Here is a 19,226-nt window from a genome sequence, read left to right as displayed (position 1 = left end):
AACGTTTGTTCTTCACATTCGAGAGGTATTCCCTTTCGGCTGCTAATAGAGTGGTTGTACTGAATCAATTGTCATTATAGGTCCCTTCATTACACCTCGCTCTCGCAAACGGACGTTACACCGAACCCCGTGACCACTTAAAGACGACGCCGTTGCTCTTGCAGTCTGGCTGCTCTATATTGCACTGCTTGCCCTTGGACTGGTCAATGTTTTTATTGTGCTTTTTTTTTTACAGTTCAGTACATAGTCTTCCTGTTTTCAAGCTTGATCTGAGTTCAGGTTTTGACGGGCTATCCACCGCTCCCTCTTACCATAAAATCTGAGAGGGGTGCGACGGGGAGCTTCCTTTGTCAGTATCTCAAAATGAACTTGAATGCCCCACTTCACTATTTTGAACTGGTAGAAAAAGAGGACCATTGAGTGGACGAGATCGGACAGTGGACCGCAGGCCAGGGCCAGAGTCTCCGTCTACGCCCGTTCACATCAGATGTAGGTAACGTAAAGTCGTGCGGGACGAATAGCTGGGAGGTCCCGAAGGGCACGTTCAGCCACCTAATTGGGAAGGTTTCCCTATCCTCTGCGCACGTAGGCATGTTTACTTCCCGAAGTATGAGAGCTGTGTGGGTAGGTGTGTCTGTTAACTGTAGGTGACTGTAATGAGTGTATGTAGTGTCATGTTGGTGTTGCAGATGATGAGAGAGGGGACAGGGTGAAACCCGACGCCACAGTCTACTCCTCTCGAAAAGCACCAAGCGGACAGCCAAACTTAACGCCCCCCTTCCCCCCCCCCCCCCTTTCACTCACCAGCAATGCCATCACGCACTCACTTCACGAGACACTGCGGACACTGACGTGAAGACTGGCGATCAGAAACTTGACGTCACCACATCTCCTCTCCTTGCTGGCCAAATAGAGGTAATGAAAAATTTCAACCACCACCGGGTTTCGAACTGGCTTAGCTCCGAGTCGAGCGCCACAGCACAGGGGTGCGTTAGCGACCTCACTACGTCAGAAGCGGGGAAAGCCAAGGCGATGTTGGGGGTCTACCAACTGTTTGGTCAAAAATCTCCTATTTCAAAAGAACTTGCAGGATGACTGATCGAGCGTCAAGGAAGTACTGTGTGTAAGTGCCACCAACGCAAGGACTGATTGTCTTTTTCCACCCTTACGTCTCATGCAGCAAACGTTACGACTCTGAACGGCCATGACACTGTGACATAATATGTCATCAAATACCACAACACCAATTACTAAATTCAGTTAGAATTGTTATTTCTAGTACTACTACTAATATCATTCATACCACCAAACAACACGTCTTCAGTTTGAAATTGTTATTGTTAGTATTACTGTTACTACTACTACTACTACTATTACTACTATTGTTAACGTCTTTGCATAGCAGTATGGAAGTACCACGCCCAGAGTTATTCAGCATCAAACAAAAATTTTTGTGTAACATAATACAATGTATGATTTGTGCGTGTGGCGATATGACAGCATTATACAACTTTACGTGGGAATGAAAGTAAAATTCACTCTACCTAAAGTGCTGAACTCATGCGGTCTCTAGCAATCCAGTAGAACTTTTTTTTTAAAGCATACGGTCTGGGCTCCCTTTCTGTGGGCAGTGAGGAAACTAATCTGTGAAACTGCATTTTAAAAAAATTTAGGAGTTTTTCTTAGGTCATGGAATCGAACTTCGACCCTCTATTAACATAGCCTCAGTTTGTGGCAGATCGGCAATCTCATCGCTGTTTAACCTAACAGGTTAATAAAACTTTTCATATTCAATTTCCAAGCAGATTAATTAAAGTATGAGGTGTACTACAATCTTAAATCGGTAACCTCACGAATGGAACTATTTTAACGGGCAAAATGGAGGCTTCTAGGCGTTTATTTAGATATGTCTTCATTATCCAGCACGACAGGGAAGGCCGCGGGAAAAGAGCAGAATGGCACGTTTAGCGTTCTGTGCCTATTTTCTGAACTTCCTAGGCCGGGGGATATAACTGCAGGGGAGAATGCTGATTAGGTTGTCTGTTAGGACACCTCTTGGAAAGGACAAAATCATCATGTTTCTCGAAACAGTACCATAACGTGGCGTGATCGTCATGGAAAACGACACGTTTCTTGACCTGACGAAGATCGTCCCATTAGTAGCAACTTTTAAACACGGTATTAAATATTGAAAAATACAGAACACAAAAGAAAGTGAATGTGACAAATGACCAGGGAGTTTGTACAGGCCCCCACCCAGACAGAGGATCGAGAACCTACCAAAAGATCGGCAGAACAAGTCGCTACGTCTCGCTTGCGCTATACGCTGCCCCGTGTACCCGATACACGGGTGGAGCGAACACAGCACGTAGCTGCAGTCTGTCGCAGCTACAGACTTGACTACTACAAGGGCGACGATCTGCTGTTTCGCACATTTTCCGAAATGTTTGCATTTGCTGTAATTTCTTTATAGATGAGAGTAGCCACGAACTTCGTGTATAACTGGGTGTACTACAGCCAAGGCTGCATTTCACACGTTACTGTTACCTGTTTTACATCTGCTACATCTGTATCCATACTCTGTAGGCCACCGAGTAGTGTTAGGCGCAGGTTACTTCCCGTACCAGTCGCGAATGGTTCTCAGGAAGAACGGTTACTCGTAAACCTTGGCGGGAGCTCAAATCTCTCTAATTTTGCCTTCGTAGTATTTTCGCGAGGTGTACGTACTCCGTCCGAACAGGTTTCGTAAGGCCCAATGGTTCCGATCGACCACCGTGTCATCCTAAGCCGACAGGCTTCACTGGATGCGTTTATGAAGGGGCATATTGTTAGCACACCGCTTTCCCGGCCGTTGACAATTTCGTAACAGGAGCAGTTACTTCTCTCTCAAGTAACTCCTCAGTTGACTTCACACGGGCTGAGTGCACCCTGTTTGGCAACAGCGCTCGGAAGACGAGATACGATAATAAGGCTTTCTACCAATTTATTCACAATATGTTACATTTGTTTGTGGTGATGATGAGTTGCCGTTCCCTATACCAATAGTCCATTCTCTTTAGGTCTTCTTGCATTTGGTTACGATTTTCTAAAGCTGCTACAACTCTGTATACAACAACATCGTCGGCGAGAAGCCTCATGGAACTTCGGACGTTATCCACTATGTCACTTATACAAAGTGTTCGGAAATTCTCGTTAAAAACTTCTAGGACTTGTAGAGGGGAGTAAGTACATAATATTTTGATTAAGAATCCATGTCCGAAAACGTACGTTTTCTGTTCTACGAAGGTTTCACTTTAGATTTTTAACTCATCTACTTCTGGTTGAGGAATTGAATTGGGCGCGACACAGTAAATTATTAGGCTACAATTCAAATGGGAACATAACAAAAGAGTCACTTATCACTTCAGGACGTTTTTGCTTGTATTAACGCTTGAACATTACGTTCTGTACGTACAGTATGCTGGGTTCTTTTTTGTTTTGGAATGATTTAAAGCCGGCCAGCGTGGCCGAGCAGTTCTAGGCGCTTCAGTCTGGAACCGCGCGACCGCTACAGCCCCAGGTACGAATCCTGCCTCGGGCATGGATGTGTGTGATGTCCTTAGATTAGTTAGGTTTAAGTAGTTCTAAGTTCTAGGGGACTGATGACCTCAGATGTCAAGTCCCATAGTGCTCAGAGCCATTTGAACCATTTTTGAATGATTTAAACTCCTAATGCTCAAGTCTTAACACAAACATATCTCTTTAAGTGATAAAATGAATGTTTCGTTATGTTTCCTTTCAAATTATTATCTAGTAATTGTACTAAGCCACGTCTAATTCAATTCCTCAAGCAGAAGTAGATGAGTTAAATATCTGAACTGAAATCGTCGTAGAACGGAAAGGATGCGTTTCTGGACGTTGGTTCCTGTTCAAAATATTATGTAGTCATTCCCCTCTACAAGTCCCAGAAGTTTGTCACGGGAATTTCCGAACACCCAGTATATACGGTGAAAAGCAATGGTTCTATAACACTCCCTTGGGGAACCCTCTAAGTTACCTTTAGTTCCGAAGATTTTTCACTGTTGAAAATGACATGCAGTGTTATGTTTGCTGGAAACCTTCGATCCAATCACTCAGCTGGTGCAGATATTCCGGACGCTGGCAGTGCGGAACTCTGTCTGACGCCTTCCGGAAGTCAAGAAACACGGCATGTACTTGGCACCGTTATCTGCTGATTTCTGATGGAATTAGCGAAATACGTTTGGCATCAACAAAATAAGAGACGTGGCTTCTCGTTCCGGTAAATTCTGTGCCTGTTCTTGACAACTCACAAATCACTGTGATGGTCCGCTCTAGGGCAATATACTTTGTAATAATTCCAGATTCAATACATTTTTAATGATATCAAGCAAATGAATTTTCATACACTGCTTGAACTTTTGCGAACATTTATACCCTCTCTGAAATATCTCCTTGGCTTGTTTTAAGTATTAGGAGTGTCGACCACCGCAATGACCTTCCGCCGGTGCCTGGAAGTTGAAAGCAGAGTTGATATATAGCACAGTTAGCACTGCATTTCTTCCAGCAACTGACTGACGTGCACCAGCCTTTCAGGTACCCAATGATTGCCAGAGATCAGTAAACTTGCGGGTACACCGCAAATGCACTATCGGTTGATGCTTGGCACAGTTAAATTCTTGTGCGCTGAGTAACTATTATTCTCGAGTCTGGTGTTTCGTGTGTAAACAGGCTACTAGAGGAAGCAAAGAGGAAGAGCCCTGGCACCGTCCCCGGCGCGGTAGCAGTGATGGAGTGAACGGTGGTGCTGACTTACTGCACGGCTGGCGCCGCCGACCGCGTGTGGCTGCCCGCCACGTACCTTCTCCATGAGCGTGCTGGCGGTCAGCGTGCGAGACAGTTCGCTCAGCAGCTCTTTCTCCTGTAGCTCCTCCACTTTAGCGCGCTGTACCTTCAGCTTCTTGATTCCGGGGATGTCCTTGGACGCCTTCAGTTCGGCAATCAGGTCCTCCTTCTGCGCCAGGAACGGTTGTTCCGCTGAAACAAATACGCTCCATTGTAGTGCTTTCAGTGATAAAGGTTGAATGCCCCGAACACAAGGCTAACAACACACATGCATGCACGCACTAACTCACCCCCCCCCCCCCCCCCCCCACACACACAAGACACCAGTGGATTACGGCAAGGATTAAATAATTTGAATTTGATTTCAGGTTCTGCAAAACATAACGTTTGTCCTTTTTTTAATTCTTCACTCAAGCGCTCAATGAATCTCACTGATTTTTGTAAAATATTACACAAAACTATTCTTGTTGTTGTGGTCCTCAGTCCAGAGACTGGTTTGGTGCAGCTCTCCATGCTACTCTATCCTGTGCAAGAGTCTTCACCTCCGAGTACCTACTGCAACCTACTCCCTCTGAATCTGCTTAGTGTATTCATCCCTTGGTCTCCCTCTACGATTTTTACCCTCCACGCTGCCCTCCAATACTAAATTGGTGATCCCTTGAAGCCTCAGAATATGTCCTACCAAGCGATGCCTTCTTCTAGTCAAGTTGTGCCACAAATTTCTCTTCTCCCCAATTCTATTCAATACCTCCTCATTAGTTATGTGATCTACCCATCTAATCTTCAGCATTCTGCTATAGAACCACATTTCGAAAGCTTCTATTCTCTTCTTGTCTAAGCTATTTATCATCCACGTTTCACTTCCATACATGGCTACGCTCCATACAAATACTTTCAGAAACGACTTCCTGACTCTTAAATCTATACTCGATGTTAACAAATTTCTCTTCTTCAGAAACGCTTTCCTTGCCTTTGCCAGTCTATATTTTATATCCTCTCTACTTCGAGCATCATCAGTTATTTTGCTCCGCAAATAGCAAAACTCATTTACTACTTTAAGCGTCTCATTTCCTAATCTAATTTCCTCAGCATCACCCGATTTAATTCGACTACGTTCCATTATCCTCGTTTTGCTTTTGTTGATGTTCAAAACTATTATTGCTTTTTTAGTTAATATGGAAGAAATACGACATACTTTACAGTTTTGGCCTAAAACAGTAAGCCAACTAGAAATTATGTATCATATTTAATAAAAATAAAACGAGACACACTGAAGATGATATACAGGTGTCGAAACATGTTTGGGTAAAGTATAGAAAAAGGTAAGGAATTATGTTTTTTCTCGCATATTCTTCTGTTTGAGTACAACGGAGAGGTGACGGCAGCGGAGGCAGCCACAAACATCTGCGCCGTGTATGTGGATAATGTCACTGGACAGGGCACAGTGAGAAAATGGGTTTCTCGTTTCAAGGAGGATCGTTTTGACATTGGTAACTCTCCACATTCAGGATGACCTTCGGCTTTTGATGAGGATCGTTTAAACGCATTAATCCACAACGATCGACATTAGTGTATATATAGTTCGTGTAGGATACGATGGTCGATGTGCAATGACCAGTTTTCGTCCAAAGCGCTGGGCGAGTTCATTCGTTCAGAAGGAGAGGCCGACAAGTGTTTGCCTCCTTTTGGCCGCTCGGCGATGAGCGAATCGAGGCGCACGACCGACAATCTTTCTCAAACGACTTTACAGAAGCTATTCCATAAATAACATCATTTTTGGCTTTACTTGTAGCTTCATATGTCAAGTTCATCATGATATTCCTATCATTTCGTCAATGGTCATAGTTATTGTGATATTTACATGGAAGTAAGACACTAAGCGAAATTCGAAAAAGTTTGTAGTTTAAAAATAGAGACCTCTATGATTTTACGTTTGGTGCATATTACGTAATATGTTGCTGTGTATGAAATTTGGCTAACATATTGAATTTTTCTTAAGACTTGGGTGGAGGTCTCTATCTGTCACCAATATCGAGAAAACTGATCTGACGTAGCAACTCATTTGCGCTCGGACCGCGCCAGAGATAAAGCCAGAGTGAAATATCCACAACATTCCTCGTATTTCATAAAAAAATGGCAAATGGTAGCATGCAAAGAGGAGAGTATTTTGTTATATGGTTGCTCCACAAAACTTCATTATCTACCGTGCGAGCCGGACTCACACATTCTAAGCCGGGAACCTAGTCTGTATTCTGGCTTAGTTTGTGAACTAAATAAAATATATCCGCATGCTGGGGGGCAGGAACTGATAATGTGGCAGTTATTGCATGTTGTTTGTCGTCAAAAATATAATGATGCCAATACAATGACATCAGTGTATAGTCCTGCACATGAGTGTAGAAAATTGTAGGGCAGCCTTCTCACATGATAACGTCGCAGTGGAAAGACAATGTATGTAGGTATGTACTTATGTAGGGGGTACATTTCCTTGCTATCTCCAGTGAAAGTACAGATTTCGAAAGAGTCTACTACGTGGCGACAGTATATAATTTCTGAAGGGGGAAACGAACGCTCTAAATAAGTTACGTTCTTAACACAACTAGTTTGCATGCAGCATCGGAGAAAGAATATGGTATTTTTCTCGTTGAAATTCCATCTCTTAAAACTGAGACTTTAAAGGACATTTTGATCGTCTGATTTCTCACAGGATGTCATTGACGTATAAACGTTAGAAGCAATTGTATCCAAACTGTTACCCGAACACAGTGTTGTTCAAAATGGCTCTGAGCACTATGGGACTCAACTGCTGAGGTCATTAGTCCCCTAGAACTTAGAACTAGTTAAACCTAACTAACCTAAGGACATCACAAACATCCATGCCCGAGGCAGGATTCGAACCTGCGACCGTAGCTTTCGCGCGGTTCCAGACTGTAGTGCCTAGAACGGCTCCGCCACTCAGGCCGGCTATTTCCTTCTTCCTTTTTACTTGTTTATGTCTTATTGTGGCGGGCTTCACAATTGTGTAATGTCCCCTTTTCTGTTGCCGTCACTCCAACAGTGTGGGTTGCGGCACAGTAAGGCTGCGAAAGTACAATAACACTTCCGGAGTTCCCTTGTTGTTGAAAATTTTGCTCTGCTAGAAACGATGACAAGGAAAAGCAGGTTATAAATGTATAGGAATTTTATAGTCAATGTCGTTCTAAATCACTAATGTAACTCGAATCGCCCGCATCTCGTGGTCGTGCGGTAGCGTTCTCGCTTCCCACGCCCGGGTTCCCGGGTTCGATTCCCGGCGGGGTCAGGGATTTTCTCTGCTTCGTGATGGCTGGGTGTTGTGTGCTGTCCTTAGGTTAGTTAGGTTTAAGTAGTTCTAAGTTCTAGGGGACTGATGACCCTAGATGTTAAGTCCCATGGTGCTCAGAGCCATTTTTGTAACTCGAATCAGTCGACATTTTTCCAATGTGCCCACGTAAGAAGTGCGAGTAGTTAAGACGTGTCGCTTGTACGAATTATCTATAGTGTGTCGCCTTACTTATAAAAGACACAGACGTGTCGTTACTCTATTAGCAGATCGTTCACATCTAGATCTCTTGCTCTTAAATACTGGGTGAACTGAACAACGATTTTCGCTGTTACGTTTGAGTTTCGGAATGTAATCTGTACAGAAAAAGAAAAGCTTCTTTCTGCTGGAAACTATCTGCATTTTTGTTACTTTGTGAATGCGACGATAAGATTAGATTAGCGGATCTTTAGTACGTACTGAGACACAGAAACAATTTGCTCCACCCATCAATCATTTGGGAGACAAAGCATCGAGCGGAGTTAGTGCAATGGTGACACAACTCTCGCGTTCGGGAAGCTGACGGTGCGAGTCGACGCCAACCAACTTGATTTAGATTTTCTATGATTTCCATAAATCACTCAAGACAAATTCCGCGACAATAACTTTGAAAAAGACACAGTCGTCTTCACTCCCTACCATCTTTTTTCGACGAGCTTGTGCTCCGTTTCTAATGACATCATCGTTGATAGTAAATTAAGCGTTCTGTGGAGCAGTTCATAGTGACTTAGAAGTTATACAGAAGTTCGAAAAGCTGCTAACAAATGGCACTGTAATCGTATCACATAGTGCTTACAAAGTGCGTTGCAGCTCAGATCACTCAATTCGACCGTTGAAAGAGGTTTAAAAAATGGTTCAAATGGCTCTGAGCACTATGGGACTTAACATCTGTGGTCATCAGTCCCTTAGAACTTAGAACTACTTAAACGTAACTAACCTAAGGACATCACACATATCCATGCCCGAGGCAGGATTCGAACCTGTGACCGTAGCGGTCACGCGGTTCCAAACTGAAGCGCCTAGAACCGCACGGCCACACCGGCCGGCTTGAAAGAGGGTTAGTGTACCGAAATAAGAGTTTGAAATCATGTAGTCTATTGAACAACGTGTTTTACTTGTGCAGAAATACTACAGGTTAGCACACAGTCCCACGGAAACAAGGTGCAGTTTTCAGACACTATATAATGTTCCAAAAGGACCCGATGCGAAAACCATTCGCAAACTCTTCGCCACATTCCAACGGACAGGCAGCGTGGCTGATGATCTAACGGAAGATGTTAGCCACAGGCAAACTGTAGTTACTCCTGAAAATGTCGCCGTTCTTTCTGGAATTATGCAGCAAAATCCAACGACATCTGTTCGAAGCATTGCAGCAGAGACTGTTTTGAAGTGTTCTATCATGCAGAAAATAATGAGCCTACACGTGTTTCCATTCAAAATCCAAAGCCACCAGGCGAGTTGCGCGACAGACGGCTGACATCGCGAACCAGATTCTCACAATGATTGACAATGAAGGATTTGGTGTTGGCTGCGTTTAGTTCACAGATGAAGCACGCTTCCACGTGAATGAAGTCGTGAATAAACAAAACCGGCAGTTTTGGGGTTCCTAAAATGCCCATTTCTGCGATACGAAACCACTGAATTCTCCCAACGTTACTGTTTGGGCTGCGGTATGCAGAAGATGCATTATTGGCCCTTTTTCAAGCGAGAAACGATCACTAGTGAACGTTACGTTGCAATTTTGGAAAAATCTGTCGCCACATCGACCAGGCACCGAGTGTTTAATGAAAGATGGGGCCAGACTACATCGCACCGAACAGACGTTTCGCTTTCTCGGTGAATACTTCGGGAATAGAGTCATTGCGTTGGATTATTGCAAATTTACCGGCGCAGATATAGATTGGCTTCCATATGCGCCCGGTTTGACTCCTTGTGATTACTTTTTGTGAAGCACATTGAAAGATTCTATCCATCGGAACGTTTCACCATGCTGGACGAGCTTGAATCGGCGATCTGTGTGGCGTCTGAATTAATTTTCGTTGAGACATTACAGGATTTGATAACAAGTGTCGTTGTACTTTTGCTCTGTCTCCGTACTGTGAGTGGTGGACGTTTTGAAAAAAATTGTATTGTGATTACAAAGAACGCTTGCAGAGGACGAGTTTAGCGACGCACGCTGATACAGTACGAGCTGCACAGCGGCTTTTAGAACTAATTCGAAACTTCTGTATAAAATTCTTACAGGTTTCACAGTATATATATCTTTTGTCACATTCATTTATCGATTTTAGTTTTCGAGATATTTTATTTTGAATTCTGGGACTCTTTTGCTGGACACTCCGTACTAACAAGGAGTACCATAGATAATTCCAGATGTGTTGAGGATATCACCTTGTTGGTACAGAACTTGCCAGGTCTCCAGAGACTCAGTAACTAATGTTATTTAAAGTGGAATGATCACATAAAACAAACTGGTAGAAAAGCATATGTCAACTTGAGACTCATTAGAATAATATTAATAAAACGTAATCCACCCACGAAAGAAATGGCTTGTGAAACACTCGGTAGACCGATTCTTGAGTACTGTTCATCCGTCTAGGAACGTTACCAGGTTGGATTAATAGAAGGGAAAGGGAAGCTCCATCGAAGAACGGCTCTTACGTCACGCATCGTTTACTAGGCTCGAAAGCGTTACGCAGATTTGCGACAAGTTCCAGAGGCAGGCGCTACAAGAGTGGCGATGTGCACAACGAAGAGGTTTACAGCTGAAATTTTGAGAGTGTGCGTTACAAGAAGGATAGGGCGACATAATGCTGCCTCACAAATATGTCTCGCGAAATTACTACGGCGAGAAAATTACAGCTCATACCGAGTTTATCGGCACTCGTTCTTCCCAAGCAACATTCTTGAGGGCAAAAAGGAAAAGATAGTGGTAGCAGAAGAAGACTTCGCCATACACCATCAGATGGCTCTCTCTCTCTCATACACACACACACACATACACACACACGCGCGCACACACACACACACACACACACACACACACACACACACACACACACACGCACCTGTGGAGGACCAGAAGTGCAGAGAAATTAGTCACCATTTGAGCACAGTTCAAATCATGGTACAGTACCGGGAGTTTGCCTCACTTGTCACTCATGGCTTCCGACGAATTCTGGGATGGTTCCCTTATTCGAGTTCAAATGGCCGGCGTGGAGTGAGATCAGCCGTGCACCGGTGAGTGACTAACAGGATGAATGCAGTGTGAAGTCCGGCTGACTGCCAGCTCTTCGAGGCCCGGTGGTTTCTGCCTCAAACCACAATTTTATTCATTTTGTTTTGAAGTAAGAGTACCTTTAGCGTGAACCACCGATGCTGCGCACAAACCACTTGGGCTCAAAGGACTGGGGTATGCAGCAGGTGCCTGCCCGCTTTCCTGCTTTCCTGTTCGCAACAGACCGCCCTGCCGTCATGCTTTCTTCTTCGAGATGACCGCCTAGGTCCTCATGAAGCGCCAGTGGCTACCTTTGCGCAGTGAAAGCGCTTCACTCTACCGTTACTGCCGATGAAAAAATTTCTGTTCCGTAGTTAGTACTCATTCCTGTAGCCCGCGCATCGCCACGTTCAATTATTCACGTCACCGGTACTATAGTCATACACCTGTGATACACGTTTACGCTCGCTTGCGTCTGGATACGCGGATACGCACATGAACACTCTCTCTCCCGCCCCCCCCCCCCTCTCTCTCATACACACACACACACACACACACACACACACACACACACACACACACGCACACTCTTACCTGTCATCTGCCCCTTTCTCCTGCTGGTCTTTCCTCCCCCCTCTCTCAAACTTCTCTCTATCCCTCTCTCTCTCACTCTCTCGTCTCTCTCTCTCTCTCTCTCTCTCTCCCTATGTCTGTCATTCTCTCTCTCTCCCTATCTCTCTATCTATCTACACTCGAACACAAACACACAATGTGGGGCTAAAAGTAGTAGGTGACTTAATATTAGGGCAGCAAAATAATTAAATAACTAACGATGGCCAAAGTTTCCAGGATATAAAATGCTGTCTCGCAATAGCAAGAAAAGTGTTTCTGAAAAATAGAAGTTTGTTAACATCGGATATAAATTTCATTTTCAGGACGTTCATTCTGAAATTATTTGTGTGAAATGCAGTGTTTGTACGGAAGTGAAACGAGGACTATGAGCAATTCAGATAAAAAGGAAATAGAAGTTTCTGAAATGTAATATTATAAACGAATGCTGAAGATCAGATGGGTGGATTGGATAATTAATAAGGTGACAGTAAATCGATCACGAGAGAAAAGAAATTTATGGCACAAATTGTATACAAGAGGGGATCACTTCATGAATTATGATGTTCATTAAAAAAATATTTTAGGCACGATTCGCCTCTGTCACTTGTCACTTTCTGTTTCTTGATCGACCTTCATGTTGTAACCATCTCATTTACTTGCTCGCAACATATTTGAAAGAATAACCATAAATCGTAATGTAGTCTGTGTTTTATTTACCAAAAATGATATTACTACCCTTGACTAACGCTGTGGAAAGCTTCTTGTGATACATTTCAGTGCTATTTACGTCTAAAAGCGATCAGTTTCGTGATGTGGCATCATGTGCAGTTTTGCACAATATAAAAGAAGTAAAATCTTTTCAATCTATGTTTGTTTAACGAGTTCCGATTCATGTTTTCTGGTGTAATGCAGACCATCTTGTTGCAATAAACTTCAGGTAACCACAGTCCACCGACACCAAACTTATCTGCTCGCCAACACAGATTCTGAGTCTGACAACTACTAAAGCAGGTAACAAAGACTGCGTAAATTGACCATCTGCAGGATAAGTTAACAAGAAGCGAAAACTATTTTTAGGGGCTCTCCACATTCTGTTCTGTGGTGGTCACTGTGACGTGTCCCTTCTTCCGACCAACTGGAATATGGAAGTATGCAAATTAGCGATTTCAGTTTAAATTGCAAAATCGGTGATTGGGATACGTCACAAGACGGAGCGGGAACGGGGAGGGGGGGGGGGGGGGGGGGACGGAGGAGGGTTGTACAGGGAGGCCAAGGTTTGACTACGGTAAATGGTTGTGGACTGTAGTAGTTATGCAAGGATGATATCAGTTACAAACTCGACACGAAAACGTAAGAGGATAGTTTAAAAATGGCGAGCGTCGCCACTGAAAAGAAACGTATTCCAAACAAACAAATTTCCAAGGCTACAGTCGTTACTCGATGTTGCATTACTGTGTCTCGAACATGATCAGTTGTGACGAAACCGGCCATCGAATTCCTGAAATAATGGTCGGCAAAAAGTTGTCAGTGAATTAAGCCTGTAGTCTGTCTGAATTCCTGAAAATATTTATGTTATTAGTCGTACCAGAAAATTTTCCTACATCTATATCACTTGGCAAAGAATATCAGACATTTTATCACTTTTTATCACACTGGAGATAAAAGTGGTTTATCCGCTTCCAAAGACGCACATAGTAGATATGATAAATACTGACATATTACCACTCTGGAAGTTGTTGGAGGTACCTCCTTCTAAAGATTCATTTAAGTATTTGTTGACGAATGTCTGAAGCCTCTTGATTCGGGCGTTCGTTTCGCCCAAGTTCCATAACCATAGAGCAAGAATGAATTCACCTTAGACTGAAATATTGTTCTTAGTTTATGCAAAAGGTCATCTGGCCATGCTTATCTCATTTCTGTTGTCTTCTGCTATTGGTCAACAAACAATGGCGACATTTCTCAGACACTGAATCGTTGCCACAGGATACATCCGCGTTTGTCCTAAGCCTTTCTCATAACTTGTTCGAACAATGTTGTTGATGGAATATCAAGTAGTAATTAATGGTTATAATGCTAAAGGGTGATCCAGAACTCCATATCGTCATACTTTCAGAGGTCTGAAACAAGAACAAAGTGTCTAGTAAACATGGGTTACAAAATGTGTAGCTCATAGTTCTTAAGGTATGCATTTTAGAGCCCATATTTACTTGTTTAACTTCGCTATTGTGAAACACATCACTTCTACTGAAAGCTATTTGCATTGCACATTTTGAGAGGTGGTACTATGGACGAAAACAAGAAAAAACGTCCAGTAAAAAAGGGCTACACCATGCATATGTGATATAAGCTGAGTACATTCACTTTCTGAATGGAGGGTAACCTGATGGAGAGCAAGAACTATCGCACAATCAGCTTAATAGCTCAGCATACAATTTGATAACTGGAATAATAAAAAGAAGGAGAGAAAGGAAATCTGATGGTCTGTTAGATGCCGGCCCGTGTGGCCGAGTGGTTCTAGGCGCTACAGTCTGGAACCTCGCGACCGCTACGGTCGCAGGTTCGAATCCTGCCTCGGGCATGGATGTGTGTGATGTCCTTAGTTTAGTTAGGTTTAAGTAGTTCTAAGTTGTAGGGGACTGATGACCTCAGATGTTAAGTCCCATAGTGCTCAGAGCCATTTGAACCATTTGAACTGTTAGATGAGATCGGTTTGGCTGTCAGAAAGGTAAAGGCATCAGAGTGGGGGTTTTGATGTTGCGCTTGATAATGGAAGCAAGCCTTAATAAAAGCCAAGGGACGTTCATAGGAAGTGTCGACTTAGAAAAAGTGTCCGACAATGTAAAATGATGCAAGACTTCGAAATTATGAGTAAAATAGGAATAAGGCACATGGAAAGACGTGTGATGTGAAAAAGTGCAAGAACCAAGTGGGAACAATGGGATTAAAAGTCTAATGTAATAGGGTCTAAGACAGGAACGCAGTCTTTCGACCCTATTGATTTATACATCTAATAAGCAATGACGGAAATAAAATAAAAGTTCAAGAGTGGGATTAAAATTCAGGATAAAAGGACATAAATGACAAGATTCACTGATGACGTTGCTATCCTCAGTGAAACGTTAGAGGAATGACTGTATCTGGTGAATGGAATGAACAGTCTAATGAGTACATAATATGGATTGAGAATAAATGGCAGAAAGACGTAAGTAATGAGAAGTAGTAGAAATGTAAATACCGAGGAACCCAACATGAAAGTGGTGATCGCGCAGTAGAATAAGAACGAAATTCTGCTACCTACGCAGCAAAATAACTCATGAATGATGCAGCAGGGAGGACATAAAAACCAGACTAGAACTGGCAAAGATGACATTCCTGGCCAAGAGAAGTCTACTGCTATAAAAATAGCCCTCAATTTGAGAAAGATATTTCTGAGAATGTATGTTTGGAGCACAATGTTGTATGGTAGTGGATCATGGACAATGGGAAAACCAGAACAGAAGAGAATCCAAGCGTTTGAGATTTGGTGCTACAGAAGAACGTTGAAAATCAGGTGGAGTGATAAGATAAGGAATGATGTGGTTCTCCGCAGAATCGGCGAAGGAAGGAACGTGTAGAAAACACTGACAAGAAAGAGGGACAGGACGATATGACACCTGTTAAGACGCCGGAGAATAGCCTCCACGGCACTAGAGGGAACTATAGAGGACAAAAATCGAAGAGGAAGACAAGAATTTGAATACATTTAGCAGACAAGGTGCAAGTGCTACTCTGAATGGGGAGTTGGGATAGGCACAAGGTGTAACATGTATAAATGCAGATATTTTTATGTATAGTACTTTAATATGCACACGCATCAGTGTCTTGTTTGCTTTTTCTCTGTGTCGAACAGTATTCGCACAAGACGTCAAAAACTTTACGATCTGATGATTTCCACGCTGTTGTATTTACATCACTAAGTGGACTAGGCTTGTCAGTATAGACTTACCGTTTTGCCTCCACGCATTCAAGCTTCAACACCTGGCCTGCTGCCCAGGGGAAAACAACAGCTTGCTCTTGGCACATGTACTTGGAAGTCCTAAACAACCTAAAATATACGACTTGTAGTAGCTGTAATTATTAGTCTGAAATTGACGTAATTATTGATGTAATGTTGTTCAGTATACTGCCCTCAGTCATCAACAGAAATATCTGCACTGTATATTCATGGGGGGCTGCATCAAACCAATCAGAAGTCTGATAACTTTAAAAAAGAAAGGTAAAAATAAAGTTGGCTCCTTTCTCATTTTTATTCCAAGGAAGATGTCATTTTCCGAGCTGCGTGCATAGCCTACTGTGCAGTGTGCTAGCTTCCGAGAAAGGGAGGTGATCCAGATCTGGATGCAGCGATTAACGACCGATGTCCTGTAACGCTGGGCAGTCTGAGTATGGTTTATAGGTGGTCTTCCACGACCGTTGAGGCAAATGCTGGGCTGGTCTCCAAACTCTAGCTCATAAGCTACGAAGCACAACATAACAGCCGGGCGGTGTGGCCGAGCGGTTCTAGGCGCTTCAGTCTGGAGCCGCGCGACCACTGCGGTCGCAGGTTCGAATTCTGCCTCGGGCATGGACGTGTGTGATGTCCATAGGTTAGTTAGGTTTAAGTAGTTCTAAGTTCTAGGGGACTAATGACCTCAGATGTTAAGTCCCATAGTGCTCAGAACCATTTTTGAACAACATAACATAAAAGTTTACAAGATTCGCAGACCCATGGTGCACACGATTTTCTTTAATTATGTTAATTGACGCCTATGGTGACGGGAGGGGAATCCGGCCACAAATTTAGAATAAAATATGAAATAAAGTTGCCAAATCATAGAAAACTACGGATGCGGTAAGACGGGACAAATGAAGGAATACTTCATTTTGCTTCCGAGGGAGTAATTACACCCAGGTTGGCCCATCTTTTCTAGTGGTCACTGCACCGCTATGCTGGCGCTTCTGTTAGATTAGACGGCCAGAGCCGAGCCGTGGCGGATGCCCGGCGGGCCGCTGGGACGGAACGCCCCGGGTGGCGGACGCTTTCACCCAAGTTGGCCGCGGCTAACCGGTAGGCCCCTCACTCAGACGCCGCAGACCCACTGCGCCGCACAACGTTCCTCACACGAGCCGCTGGTCTGCTTCCGCGTTATTGTGGCAGCCGTGCGGCCAGTGAAGGGCCAATACGTAAACAGACTCACTACGCAGCAGGCGCGCGCTCCTTTGAAGGTCATCATTGTTCTTTCGTCCTCAAGCTGAACGTTTGCTGCCATTGTTCCTGGCGCGTTGCCATGCAAGATCATGAACTCACTTTCGCTTTCTTCTCTCTCTTCTTGTTCTTTGCTTGTAAAGCTCTGGTATATCCGTTCCCAGGAACTCGCGCAGTTTGGCAATCCGGTACATGTATGTCCATAGACACTTTACTTTCAAACCTTCATTTATGGCGCAATGAGCAGAACTTTACCTTGCAAAACGAAGAAATGAGGCACGTACCGATCGAATCAATGTATGTAATTAAAGAACACTGGTCCATTCATTTTTATTTTCCCACAGATGCAGATCACACGAACAAGTAAACGTGAAAGCATCCTAGACACAATTGAGATGGATATCGGATCGGGACCTAAATCTGAGCTACACCTCCTCTCTAATATTGGACTAAGGTGTCCTGTCGTCACGTTTACGCCAGTTCCCATTCGGCCGCGCAAACCGAAACACCTTTCTGTAAATTTAAACTGAGTAGCTGAAATGGCGCCTTACCATTATGCCGCTTGTATTAAATTCTGCTATGTTCGTAGCTTACGAAACAATTTTTGGACGTTATACAGGATGGACGGAAATTCCCGTTACAAACTTCTAGGACATGTAGAAGGTAGTGAGTACAGAACATTCTGAATAGGAACCCATGTCCGGAAACGTATCGTTTCCGTTCTACGACAGTTTCATTTCAGATGTGTACCTCGTCAACGTCTGCTTAGGGCAAGAGAAACGTCTCAGAGTTCCCTGTCCTGGTATGCAACAGGGTAGACACAACGACGTGTACTACGTCAAACGATCCCCAGATGTCACTTGTCCGCTTTGCTGTGAGACGGAGTCAATACCTGTGCATAACCGATAGAGGAAACATGATGCAGTACACGTTTGCGGAATATACAGACATGCTCCTTGTGTATAGCGAAGCTGGAGTTAACGGAAGAGCTGCTAGTCTTCTGTATCACGAACGTTTTCCACACCGTCACATTCCATCGCACAAACTGTTTGCCCAAGTGACACAACGGCTACGAGAAACTGGGACCTTCACCGTGAGGAGGCAGTACTGTGGTGCTCCACGGCGACGCCGCACTCCAGAATTTGAAGGTGTACTGCGTCGCATTGAAGATAGTCCGTCAACGAGTTCGCGAACAATTGCGCGTGCAATGGCTGTTAGTCACAGTACCGCCTTGGACGTCCTGCATGAGCAACAATTACAGCCGTACCACTTACAAAGGGTGCACGCTATGGGTCCAGCAGACTTTCCACAACGCGTCGCCTTCTGCACATGGTTCCTGCACCGTTGCATCGACGCGCCCGTTTCCACGTCGAGTTCTCTTCACAGATGAATGTAGGTTCACAAGGGATTGTGTTCTGAATGCTCGAAACAGCCATTTCTGGGCGGACGAAAACCCTCATGCCACGCATGTTCAGGGATTTCAAGAAAGGTTTGGAATTAACGTCGGGGCAGGTATTCTGGACGGTCATGTCATTGGACCATACCTCCTTCCATCCAAGCTCACGGGTCCCGCATACTTAGTCTTCCTACGACACTTATGGACCCGTCCTTTGAAGCTGTGCCATTGAATGTCCGTCAAGGCCGGCCGCGGTGGTCGAGCTGTTCTAGACGCTTCAGTCCGGAACCGCGCGACTGCTACGGTCGCAGGTTCGAATCCTGCCTCGGGCATGGATGTGTGTGATGTCTTAGGTTAGTTAGATTTAAGTAGTTCTAAGTTCTAGGGGACTGATGACCTCAGATGTTAAGTCCCATAATGCTCAGAGCCATTTGAACCATTTTTGTCTGTCAGGAAATGTGGTTTCAGCATGATGGAGCACCACCTCACTTTTCACTGGCTGTCTGGAGACATCTCAACAAACGGTATGGTGAAATATGGATAGGCCGTAGTCGTCCAACCGCGTGGCCGCCACGATCGCCAGAATTAACCCCTA

The 19,226-nt window shown here is 44.1% G+C and overlaps 1 protein-coding gene across 1 annotated transcript in view; it reads right to left on the bottom strand.

The window, feature by feature from the left end:
* The window catches only part of LOC124594372 (espin), a 493,386-nt gene that overhangs the window by 16,237 nt on the left and 457,923 nt on the right, over positions 1–19,226 (bottom strand). The window contains exon 11 of the mRNA XM_047132740.1: positions 4,859–5,034. Coding sequence (XP_046988696.1) covers positions 4,859–5,034 — 176 coding nt within the window. The remainder of the gene's footprint in view (positions 1–4,858; positions 5,035–19,226) is intronic.

This window comes from Schistocerca americana, chromosome 2 (genome assembly GCF_021461395.2).
Source record: "Schistocerca americana isolate TAMUIC-IGC-003095 chromosome 2, iqSchAmer2.1, whole genome shotgun sequence".
NCBI lineage: Eukaryota > Metazoa > Arthropoda > Insecta > Orthoptera > Acrididae > Schistocerca > Schistocerca americana.
Note: the sequence above shows the minus strand (reverse complement) of the source record. Positions and strands in the feature narration are given on the sequence as shown.